Genomic DNA, 12,773 nt, shown 5'->3' on the forward strand with positions numbered 1-12,773 from the left:
TCAGCATCACGAGGCGCGTCTTTCTAGCCATCTCCGGAAGAATTTTAATTTTGAGCCATTTTTGCAAAAAAATGAAAGGGGTTACATCATTAAAATTCTCAAAAATCTAAAAAAATGTTGATTTTAAATTAAGTATGCAGATTTGTTAACCTAACAAAAACTAGCACAGAGAAGCTTTCCGAATGGAAATTAATGCATTTTTGGCTTAGTTATAATCGATTTCCGAAACGATCTCAAGTCCCAATTGCGTAGTTTTTAAATTTTGGAGTCTCCTGATGCATAAATTTATTACAATTTAATGTAGGCACTTGTTTTATTTGATCTTTTTTAAGATTTTTAAAGAAAAGACTTTAAGGCTTAATTTTCTGTATTTTTCCAAATTTATCCCATTGCAATCATCTCCTTGTTGATTTCAAAAGAGCAAAGAAAAGCGCCGGAGCCTGCACATGTGTGTGCTAGTCTGGGGCTGCTGTCTACCGCAAATTGGTATGCAATTTCCGCAGAATAAAAGGAAAAATCAAATGCCACAAAGGTATATGTATATGCACAACTGAGTTGGAGCTGAAGTTGAAGCTGGAGTCTTTCTATAAGCCTTTGCCGGTAATTTGCAATATATCAGCAACGATTTATCAGCTACCTGCATTCGGGCAATTGCAGAGCAATATAAAAAGATAATTATTGCTGATTTATGGATGGCTTTCCATCTCGAAGCGGCTGGAAGTCAATGCGAGTTAAACAACAGAGTTCAGAGCGCCAAAACTTGTTATTGTTAAACTTCTGGCTTTACAGTTTGTTCACTCTGTGTCTGTGTGTGTGTGTGTGTGCAATTTCTTTTTACCTTTTGTGGACTTTTCGGATTTTCGTTTTTCGGTTTTCGTAGCTATTAATAATGATTGGTTGTTACATCAAATTGCCGTGTCGCGGCCTTTTACTTTTTGCTGACCAGTCTTGACCATTTTCTATTTATTATTGCGATTATTTATGGCCTTTATCAATCAAGTTTTATGTGTACAAATTTATTAGCCCCTGTTTTCTCTTCGCCCCCTTGATTTATGCAGCTGAGAGGTGCAAAAGTGTTAAGCAATAGCCGAAAAGTTGAAAGGAAAGTCTGCAGGAAAAGTGGCACACAGGTGCCTTTTTTCGGCGAAAGTTTCCGAGGGCTTTTCCCTGTAATTTCTTTATTCCTATATATATATTTTTTATTTTCCCGAGATTTAGATATCGACTTGCCCTGGGTGAAAGTAAAGTGAAATGCAGTTGAGGAAAATCAGGAAAAATATGCATTTATGATGCGGTGACAGCTCCACTCCCTTTGATAACACCTCCTTGAACCAGCTGTGGTAGCGAGGCAGGAGGGTAAAGAAAATGGGACCCAAGCAATTGGTCCTGCCCATGGCAATGCCATAGAGTTGACCACCGTTGTCCCGTAAACATATCCCCGGTGGTAAACATATCTCAAAGTTAGCAAGGAAACCAAATGGGCACTCAAATGGTGGCTAGTTGAATCCACAGCGAATAAAGATACTTCCAGAAACCATAGATAAACAAATTACATTTGTATAAACTTTCAAAGACAAATCAGTTCAAAGATGACTGACTTAATCACAGTTGTTACTTCTTAATAAAGCCTATACTACTTGAGCTTCACTATTAAACAAATATTGATTTATGAACTCAAATTTGCATAATTCAAGGCCAGACTTTGCTTTGGGAAATAGCTTGAGATAATTGTTACAGAAAAATTAACATATGCTCCCGCTATGCCCTTCAATCAATAAGCAAGACGCATAAATTTCCAATTGAATTAATAGCCAAGTTTTCGCTTTCAAGTCAGGAACAGACGCTGCACATTTGCATTATTTATGACCCAATTCGAGTGAGTTTCCTTTACATGGCAAACAGTCTGCATTTGTTTTCCGTATTATGGATGTGCTCCTTCGAGGACCTGGAACATGGCAGACATTCCCAGCTGCCAGTTAATTAATGCGAACAGAGACAATGGGTTTTGGGCATCTGCATCTTGCACTTGGCACCCTCTACTTTTCGATGGGCTTATGAGCGTCTTAGTGTAATTACCTGACAATGCAGCCAAGTGGAGACAAGTGGACAAGTGGCCGGCCAGAGCAAACAGTTTGCATATTCAATAGCTCGGCTCCTGCTCCTGCTCCAGCCACTCCGACTTATTAAAGTCGAAGAAATATTATCATAATTAATGCCCAATGCCCCAGCCAGAAGTGCCATTCAGACCGCAAAACTTTGTCTGGCTCTTTGGCAGAAATTTATGCTAAATTCTGGCTAATTACGCAATATATATATATCGAATATGGACAGAGAGTCAAAGCGTTAAAGTTGGCACTGGACACATGTGATAAATATTGCGGTTTTATTCCTCATAAATTGGGAAACTGCAGCCAGTCGGCCGTTTATATAATTTGTCGTTGTGCAACATGTTTTCTGGCCAAAAACTAATATGCGGCTGTGTCTGGCTTGTGCAACTCGCTTTCCTTTGGCCTTAACCCTTTAAGAAGCTTATACAAATTTGTGACGATGACAGCGTCTGCCAAACTGTTGAAGACAGAAAAATATAACATATTCCGCACCAGACGAAGGTTGCCTAATTTAATGCATAAAAAAAGGCACACGCAAGCAACAGACGTGGCAAGAACAGCTTAAGGGAGGAGTTGAACAGCAAGGGAGTCGACTGTGTGAATACCCTGCAGGTTCTATAATGTTTTGGCAGCTTAAGTAAAATAGTTTATGCTTCTCTGAATATCTGATTATCTACTTAATCCTCATTAAAATATAACATCAATCAGATCCAGATTTTTCCAACTGACAACTCTTATCCAAATGTCGTATACACCCCAGTCATACCTCGCAGAACATTAAGTTAACCCAAACAGACGCCCCACGGGGAAGCCGCCGCCTACGAAACCGGCTAGAAAACGAGGCAGTAACAGCAGGACTCCCACCGAAGCGGAGTATAAATTAACATAATTTTCATATACACGCGCCAAAAGTTGCAACCACACCTAAAACCTAGGAGCTGGAAGGATGAAGGATCCAGGATCCACGCCCCGTTGAATTATGGCATAAAAAAGAAGTGCAGGAAGTAAACGGAGGGGGAGAAGCCTTGAGAGACATATGAATTTTATAAGTAAAGTAAAAAAATATCAAAGAAATTGTGTGTGCTTCTGCGTGGAATGAGACAATGACAGCGGCCCGGCCGAATGACAGTTATTAATATATTCGCAAAAAAAAAAAACAAGACGAAGGAGGACCCCAAATTGTTGCTGCCTATTTTTTAGGGATAAATGCTTGGATGGCCGCCAAGAAGTGTCGCCGGCGATTTGCGAGACATTTATCAAGCCGCAGCACGAAAATTATGCAGACAGAGTGAAATTTTCAAGAAACAGAATCAGAATCAGCACCCGGCCAGGCCAAAGGTAGATAAAGTCAACTGAATATATATTTTTTTTTGTGAGGAGGAGAAGCCAGACGCAGACGCCGTCGCCGGTGCTCGTAAAAAGTGTCTGCGAGTGGGTTTTAATTGTTTTTCCTATTTCGCCCTGACATTGTCACAGGATGTTGTGGCAGGGAGGACTTGTCTCGGGCCACAAAATAAATTGATCTGCGGTTTTTGGCCTCATAATTTATGTGCCGAGTGCGAGAGCTGGAGGAGGAGGAGGAGATGGAGCTGGAATGCGAAATTTGACAAATGGCTGGAAATCACAAAATGGCAGTCTTTCCCTCCCAATAAAAGGCGGGGGGAAAAACAGAAAAGAAAATAACAAAAGGTCTTCTTGTAAATGTTAACGAAAATGACATTAATTTTATGTTACTGGCAAGCGAAATCAATTAATTATTGTTGTTGTGCAGGCATACCTACGCATATACATATATACGCGGGGAGTATTGATCCCTATTGGTGTTGACATGTCCTCAGGGGGAAGTCTGCCTGTTTAAGGTTGTTCTGCTTTAAAGCGTGGCTTTAACATCGGGGAATTTACTTGCTTGGCTGAAGTAGTAATTTAAATAAAATCCCAATAAAATAAAATATATTTCCCGTTAATTTGCTATTTTAAGAGTTAATTTCATGGATTTTACGAGGCTTGGTCAATCTGCCTTTTTATTTATTATTTTTTCTTCATAGCTGCTAAAAGTAATTTAAATAAAAAACCCAATGCTCTGTAATATTTTCCTCAATTATTTGCCACCGTTAGAGTTAACTTTTTTACATATCCATCAATCTATATAATAATATTTTCATTTCACTGCTTTTACACACAATTTGTTGTGACATGTTTTCCCTTTTTATATTCGACTTTATCCCTTTCGCGAGTAAAACTGCCATATGCTTGTCACACATTAATTGCATAATTAATATGCAAAACTAATTTGTATGCTAAATATGCGATTATTTACATTAGCAATTTCTCTTTGCATACAATTTCTTTTGCATTTATTTGCTCGTAAGCTCATAAACCACATTACTTGGCCATGGGTAACCGTGTGTGTAATGCCCCTCCTAACGGTTTTTAGCCCGTTTTCCAGTTTAAAGTTGGCCTTTCTGCTTTCTGTTTGCTTTTCGCACTGATCCGAGATAAAGTCTGACTCAGAGTCTGTCTGTGCTGACCCAAAATTCTGGAAAATATAGAGAGAGGAGAGCTAATTGTTTGTCAACGCTTCTGACACGTTTGAAATGCTTTGCTATATAAAATATTATGCTGACAATGGCAGTCGAAAAACTTTCCAGCTAAAAGAAGAAATAAGTTTTAGCTTCTGGCCATCTGTGTTTGCTTTTCGCCTTTAATTTAATTGCCTCTGCTTTGAAGGCAGCAACTTAGTTTGGCAACTAAGCGCTTTTCACGAAAATCAACACAAAATGCAACATTTGCCGGCGTCCATGACTCAGTTTCCATTCACATGCAAATGGGCAAGAGAGACACAGATGTGTGTGGAAGTGGGAAAAACAGAAACGTGTTTTCCCAGTCCCCAAGGCTGAGAGTGGTCCGAGCTGCAGCTCGGCATTAGATCTCGAAGACGTGGCCCGTCTTGGCCAAGGTTAGCCACTTTGATGTTGCCACTGATGTTGATTTTCCGCGGCTTTAACCGCCGATTAACTAGCTTTAATTTTTCACATGCATTCACTCTCGTGGAAACTCATTTATTAATACTATTTTTATTCCATTTTTTATTATCTCTGGCGCTTATTGTATAAATTTTAAATGACAGACGTGCTCTGGCCGGCAGGCAACCTTTGGTAATTACAGTTTATTAATAATATTTTCATATTAACTGTGCAAATATTGTAACAAAAACAATACAATTGTGTATATATATATATATATATTTTTAATGCTCCTTTTTTTGCTGGCAATTTTGTTATTAATATCCATTGACCGACTGGTCCTTGATGTAAATTATATGCCACGTGCATTTATTATTCATAAAACCTGCTGACATTATCTAACCAAATAAAACTCTGTCGCTGATTGTCAACAAATGTTGTGAAGAGGAAAAGCATTAATAATGCTCTGGGAAATGCTCGAAATGTTTACGGGGCAAAACAAACTCGCTTCTTTATCAATTAAGAACTAAATGAAAAACAGTATTAATAAAATTATGAATAAATATATAACATTTTTAAACATTTTGTATTAAATCATGAAATATTCCTAAAACTCTATTTAAAATCCTTTATAAATTGTAGTAAATATTTGATAAAAACTCCTATAGAACCCCTTTCAAATTCCACTTTCCGGACAATCCTGCTCCTTTGGGCAAAACTTTCAAATCACTTTCCTTGGCTAATTAATCATAAGAATATTCAGAGAGGCGAAGCCCTTTGTTGAAGCTGTAATTAAAATGTTATCTCTCTTGCCCGCTGTTCACACTTTCTCCAGCTGGGGGTCACTCCGGGCTCTTATTTCCCTAAAAACTGAGGAGGTGACGACAAACGACAAATGTGTGTGTGTGTGTGTGTGTGTGTGAGGAGAGATGGGGCCACGGCCACCCTTAGGGTTAAAGGTGCGACGATGCCTTGAGCTGAGGTTAAGTTTGCGCTTGCTGTGCCCATTTAACCTTTGGGTGTGTGTATTGTGTTGTGTCTGGCCACGGGCAAACATAATTGAAGTCATAAATAACGAATTATGTTGTGAAAGCTGAGCCAGGGATATCAGCAACAACAACAACAGCAGCAGCAGAAATGAGGCAGCGCATTTGTTTAGTTAACTTTCTGCTCCTACAGCTTCAGTTTCACACTTTTTGCATAATTATGACAGGCCCCCGGGGAAAGGCGTCTGCGGAGGTGGGCGGAGAGGTGCACAGGAGTTTAAGTTGTCCGAGTTCCTGGCTAATTATGCAAACCTAGCGCAGGCCAAAAAGATTTATTATGATGGAATAACTTTTTAATGCAACGGGGGAAGGGGGAACGGAAAGGGATACACGGGATTCGTCCAGGTAAGTTCAGCTTCTCTCTGTCTAATTAAAAGCTCCAACGCTTTGGGGGCAGTTTTAATAAATTTTATGATTTTGTTTGACATGCCTCCGAGGGAAGGCCTTCCCTCAACTTCCTGCTGCGTATGTTTGCTATTTTTTTTACAGGGTATTTGCGGAGTTTTAGGGGTTTCGTTCAGCTTTGTTTATAATAGTTTCCATATAACAACTAAATTTGTGAAAAATATCACACTATACTCCCGTTGACTTTTCCTTTTCTTTCTCCCTGCGTTAGACAAGCACCAAACCTACATTCTTTACATAGTATCCCTAATTCGGGATACTTTTCCCTTATATAAAGCATATTATGAGATGAAAATATTGTTAGGTGAGAGAAATGCACACACCAGGCTCGTACAAATAGTTGATAGGATGAAAACTTTTTGTTTCAACACCGCCAGCAGCGAGGTAAAGTGTTTTTAATTAATGAGTCCTGAGTCCTGGCGCTTCCTCTGCCGTTAGCAGCCCATTGGATGCCAATAAAAGTGCATTAAACTGCCATTCGCTGGCAGCACTTTGCATTGAACACGGAGCATTCAGCGCTAACAGCCTGATAAATGGCTATGAATATTTCGTCAGCAGTCGGACTGTCCGTCCGTCCGTCCGTCTGCTTGTTGTTTGCTCTTATAAAAAGTTATTTTCTCGTTTCCTTCACTGTGTGCTTTTCTTGTTTCTCTTTTTTTTTTTTAATTAAAACAAAGTCAACTTGCTGTTATCCAAAGGGGACAGGAAAAAGGGTAAACGCAGTTGGCGAACCACAAAGTGCAAAAGTGCATTAAAAATGCATTTTAATATTGGCTGCATATTGTTGTCTGGTTGCAGGACTTTTCTCTGGGCGTTCGAGCGTTCCTTTGTATTGCCAAAGCCATCATCGGTATTTAATGTTTCCCATGTTAATTGCTTGGAAATAAGTTAACACAAGAAATGCGTTCATTCCAGTAAATTAAATGTGGAATTCTATATTGCGACTGAAATATTTATGTAGTTAGTAAATTATCAACCTGAAGCTGCATTAGTTTAGTTGGAAAGTTATTGCAACAGTTGAAAATTCTGTTTACAGACTTTATGAAATCTTCAACCCAAGTTGCCTTGACATTTCCTGCATTTCGCTGCCCAAAACTTCTCCCATTTAATATTCATCTCATCTTGGCTAACCATTTTCCTCGTAATTAATTGCTGGACATTTGTTGATGTTTTGCAAAAAAAAAAAGAAAATGGCTGTCAAGTCTTCCGCTGAGCCCGTTTCCGGTTCCGGACCGAGCAGGACTTGTGTGCAGATTTCCGAACGAGCACGTTTGCTATGAATATGAGAATGAAAAGTTGCCTGGCAGTTGCCAAGGAAACCGAATTACATATTTCAGGGATTACGACGACTGAGACTACCTGGGAGGACCCGCAGCTCTGCTCATTTGCGCTGATTCCGAGCGGAAAACGTTTGTCGCCAAATTTCATTTCAGCTGTTCGCCTCAATTCGATTCGATTGACATTAATTAATGATTGTTTCGACTCGATTCCCAGCTAGGAGGAGCATTGATTTACGTTGTCATCGATTCCCCTGGTCCTGGGCCCGGTCGTTGCCTTATTATTATGCTGGCACAGCGACAATTCTCCGACCGCCAACCAGCAGAAGGCGACAGGGATCCCAGCGTCTCGACGGCTCTACTGCGTCCCTTCTGCCTCTGCCTCTGCCTCCTAGTCCCAACCCATTGCCATTGACGACGGGAATCGCTTGGACGGGTGTTAATGATGATGAGCTATCCCTGTCCACGCTCCTGTCAGTGATGCACTCGTGAAAAGTCTCAGTGAATATTTGGTATAAATTCAAAGAAATGGTCGCAAATAAAATATTTCTTAGAGAGAAACCCAACACAATGCCAGAAATAAATGTTAAAATATTTAAAAACCCTTTAAATAATTTCCTCAGATTTTTTAAACTCCATTAACAACAAAAATTGATAAAAAAAATTAATTTTAAATAGCAAAACTTGGGAGATTAATGCTCTTTTTTAGAGTGCATCCTACGCTCCTGCTCCCTTTATCCTTGCAAATCTCACAATTGCGGTCCGACTTCGTGCCAAGTTTCCGTAATTATTGCCGAAACCAGTTTGGACTTTGCACCCCAACTCTGCTGGGGAGCAATATTTAATTATGGTTTTGGCTCCGGACTTGAGGTTGAGCGGCATTTGCGGTTTCTGCCTTCGAATGTGTGCGAGTTTATCAATCAAATGGCAATTTGGTAATTAGCATTTAACCAAACTTCCTTCCATTAACCGAGGCAGCAGACAATTGAAAAGTCAGCTAGCTTCCTGGCAATTCGATTCGACTAAAAGCCTGCGCAGCAACTATTAATCTCCTGAAAGCCAAGGGAACTGGGACCTCCACCTCCTCTTGCTCCTCCTCCAAAGTCATTAAAAATGGAAAGCCGATGGTCGAGCTCAGAGTCAGATTTTTATATGCAGTTTATGGCTTCGATTAGCTAATCGGATCGGATAAGGAAGCAAACAATCTGCGCTAGTACTGTATTGTTTGCATATTTCATGACCTTTGACAACAATCGGGCGGGAGTGGAAAATCCCCGAAAGGGAAATCCGTTCAGGAAAATGAAGCCGAGGGATGGGGAAAAGCTTTCAGCTATCGCCAAGCAAATCCTTGTGGATTTCCACGACTCTACCGACTTGCATTTCTATGCAAGGCAGGACGTTTCTTCTCCGAAAGGGAAATTGCGCCATAATAAATGTCAGAGATTCTTCTGGGGAATGCCCCCCTTTCCTCCCGCCGCAACTGGATTGTGGTTGAGGTGAGTGTTAAATCTTAGTGCATTAAGGGGATGGTTTTACTCAAGGAACACTGGCTATGTCTGCTAGGGTATGCTCTTAGTATTTTTAAACATTTTAAAGACAAGTCTCTAGAACCTAGCAACCGGCTGAAAAGTATTCAGTTCGAAAGCAATCCTCAAGCAACGCATTCTAGCAGTCGAACTGACTAGCAAAATCGAATCCGGGAACAAATATATTGTGGAAATATTTATCCGGAAAATCACATAAGAAATCAAATCACCTCCAAGATGTCGGACAACACTGCTGTGACTTGTGCCCTCAACTTGGTGCTCTGCGGAGCAACTGGCTTCGGTCTCTTCAAGATCGGGCCTTCGGAGCATCCCTGGGCCTTCACCTCCTGCCTGATCGGGTTCACCCACGGACTTGTGGGCCTGGTCGGTATCTTGGCCGACGATGACAATGCCAAAAAGATGCAAATAAAGACGGGCGGCATCTTGGAGATCGTATCGCTGCCCCTGGTCAATGTGGATCTGTATCTGGAGACCGCGGAGAGCAACAACATAGCATTGGGCCATGGCCTGTTCATGGTCCCGCTGACCGTGAGCGTGATCCTGGCCTTCTGGAAGGACGAGGGAGCCATTGATGTAAGTGGAACCGTGCAAACGCTGAAGGTCTTGACCATTTTGGGCAATATTACCTCTCTGGCGTTTGTGATGATAAACGAGAGCAGCGTGATTATGGGCGGCATGGCCGTTCTGGCCTTCATGGCCAAGTTTGGTGCCGATCTTTGCGAGGAGCATATACACGATGACATCCGCCTGCCGATACAATATCTCAGCTGGTCCGGCTTCTTCGTTCTTTCCGCATTTGCGGTTGCCAGCGAAAAGTAGGAGGAAGGTGATTACCAGGAGGTACCGAGTTGCAGTTCTTCAGTTCAGCTAATCCAAAATCCATTCGACCCCAGCCTCTTTTTTCCCCCCTAACTGTACGGATGATGTATAAATTATTAGAGTCACTGTAATTAAATAGCTGGCAGGGTATCTGTTGTACTTCAAGATTTCTGCTGGCTTTCATTTAGATATGTATTTTTATTTAATGTTCAATGTAGGTAGTACCCACGCTTTTCAGCTTAAGCCATATTCAAGCCAAGTTATTGCTACTTCACACAGAGTTCACAGTTTCCCTGTTTTCCAACGACTTTTTACCCCTGCCAAATGCTTAAAAATGCTCTACAAAATTTGCATAATTTTAAATTAAAGGGGAAACGAAGGGGAAGAAAAAACTAGAAGTTTTCATTTAGCAATTGCATTTGGTTCTTTTTTTTTAGTTATGGCGAAGACTGCCAGCTGTGCACACAAGTGTTCAGGGGTGTGTCCCGGGCCGGGTGATATGGTGGCTGGGATTTCAGTGCAGGATCGGAATTGGGATGATTTTGACAAGACAAAGGGACAGGGACAGAGACCGGGGGCAGTGGTAGGTAGTTCACCCTAATTATGTCAGAGTGTGTAAAGTCAGGCGACTGAAACTCGAGCGCTGCGGAATTATGTCATCAACAGGAGGGGAAAAACAAATGCAGCAGGGGAAGGGAAGGAAGGAAGAAAAAGCCTTGCCAGCCAGTCAGCCTTTTGTGATTAGCTTGGTCATTTGGAAATTGAGACGTCAAGAGGGCCGCCTCGGGGCTTCGTCTTTACCGGATTAGATTTTTGGGCTACTTATGGTTTGGTTTTAAGCAGCCGCAAGCAGGACAGGGAAAAGTCTGTTACCCGAGGCAGCATAGAGCCAAAAATGGAGAAAATACCAACAGGTGACGGCAGGAAAGGATAAAAAACTTTGTAAAACTCCTAGCTTTTGCTAAAGTTGCATTTTTAGCTAAAGTTGTCCTCAACTTTACATTACATGTAACCCAAAAATGTGAACATTTGCTTTGTTTCGAAATTCGGAAAATTCGATTAGGGACTTTAAGTTCAATAGGGGGCGGCATTGGAAATGGAGGCGACGAAATGAAGTGAAGTGTTAATGAGATTAGTTACCCCAAATATGCAACTTAATTTACATAAATACACGAGTCCTTTGTTCTCTTCGGCCTTATTTAATGCCTATTATGCTTAGTCACATTCAATGGTTTCTTTTGTTTGTCCCTCATGGCCGAGTGGTTAAATTAAGTAAGTAATTGGGGTTCTTTGCAAAGAAAACTGTTACCCTAAAACCTTACGACGGAAAGGAAAACAAAAGAAATGTTACGCGAACGAAAGTAATACTACAAAAAAAATATAATAATAATGAATAATTAAATAAAATATAAAAAAGAATTAATTATTCAGAGCAAAATTAAAAACTTAAAAAAATCTTATGGCGTTGAGCATCTTTCATCTAAATTCCTTCTGCAACATTCGGCAACTGCTAACACGATTTATAAATTAGTAAATGTAGATATTTTGTAATTAGAAACAAACAGGCAAAACAGCAAGACCTGCATGATTGATTGCCATGGCTCAATGCAGAAAACACAAATTAAATTGAATATGAAAATAAACAAAATAAAACAAGAAAATAAATAAAAGTACAACTTGACCAGCTGCCCGAGAAAAGAGGACTGAAATTTGTTATGACCCGTTGGTCTTATATATGTTATTGTGATCAGCCTACTAAGATGATCTTTCGTAGAAAAAAGTCTTGTAATGAAGTAGAAGTGACTCTAGGAACTCTATCGATAGTTAAACACTCTCGATATTTTTCATAAAATATCATGAATTAAGTTTATACGGTTTTCAATAGGAGAATATGATGCCAATCTTCATAAGTTTGCATCTGCATACATTTTTTGCCACCCCTCTGCCAGCCACTTTATGGGCTGGGGATAAGCCTCTCGAGTGACCCTTAAGTGACCTCATAAGTCCAAAGCAACCCCGTCAATTGAGCTGTCAATTAGCGCCTCGAACAACCCAATTTCGATTCATTGAACATTCGAACAAAACACAGCAAAAAAATAACAATAATAGCAGTCAAGCTGAGTTTGCTAATCCCACCTAACGAGAGGTTCTTGTGGACCGAGGGTAGCACAAAATCCACTCGGAAACTGTCCAAAAAAGAGGATTATTCAGAGGGGAAGAACTGGGACTTGGCTACCTGGAAAATAATCATTCGAGATCATTGTCTGTGAGCATTTTCCGGGGGATCCTCGCGCTACTCATGAATGGGAGAACATATGTAACTGCCATCCCGGGGAGCATTGTGCAATCCGCATGATAAATGCGAGGAATATAATTCCTTTGTTATATGCAAGAGGAGAGAGCCAGGAGCTGGGCTCGTCGTCCGTTCATTTGTCTATTTGAAATTCGGATTTAGAATGTGCTGTGAATCAAATCCCTTATTCCACTTCCTGTGTGCCGTTTCCCTTGATTTATTATTAAATCCTTACATGATTATTAGTTTTTCTCTCTCGGCTGCTGAGGTAATAATTTCCCAAATTCATATATATGGTATATGCACCCCTGCGGA

At 40.5% G+C, this 12,773-nt stretch overlaps 2 protein-coding genes across 6 annotated transcripts in view; one reads left to right on the forward strand and one right to left on the reverse strand.

Annotated features, from left to right (window-relative positions):
* The window catches only part of Fas3 (fasciclin 3), an 80,343-nt gene that overhangs the window by 13,447 nt on the left and 54,123 nt on the right, over positions 1–12,773 (reverse strand). The gene's annotated exons all lie outside the window — the stretch shown is intronic.
* Positions 9,431–10,354, forward strand: LOC108074277 (uncharacterized). Its single transcript, XM_017166253.3, has one exon. The coding sequence runs from the start codon at positions 9,563–9,565 to the stop codon at positions 10,163–10,165; it is 603 nt and encodes a 200-aa protein (XP_017021742.1). The 5' UTR covers positions 9,431–9,562; the 3' UTR covers positions 10,166–10,354.

This window comes from Drosophila kikkawai, chromosome 2L (genome assembly GCF_030179895.1).
Source record: "Drosophila kikkawai strain 14028-0561.14 chromosome 2L, DkikHiC1v2, whole genome shotgun sequence".
Lineage (NCBI taxonomy): Eukaryota > Metazoa > Arthropoda > Insecta > Diptera > Drosophilidae > Drosophila > Drosophila kikkawai.

What these genes read in the sequence shown, in the direction of transcription:
- LOC108074277 (XM_017166253.3), top strand. Translation starts at nt 9,563, where the DNA reads ATGTCGGACAACACTGCTGTGACTTGTGCCCTCAACTTGGTGCTCTGC.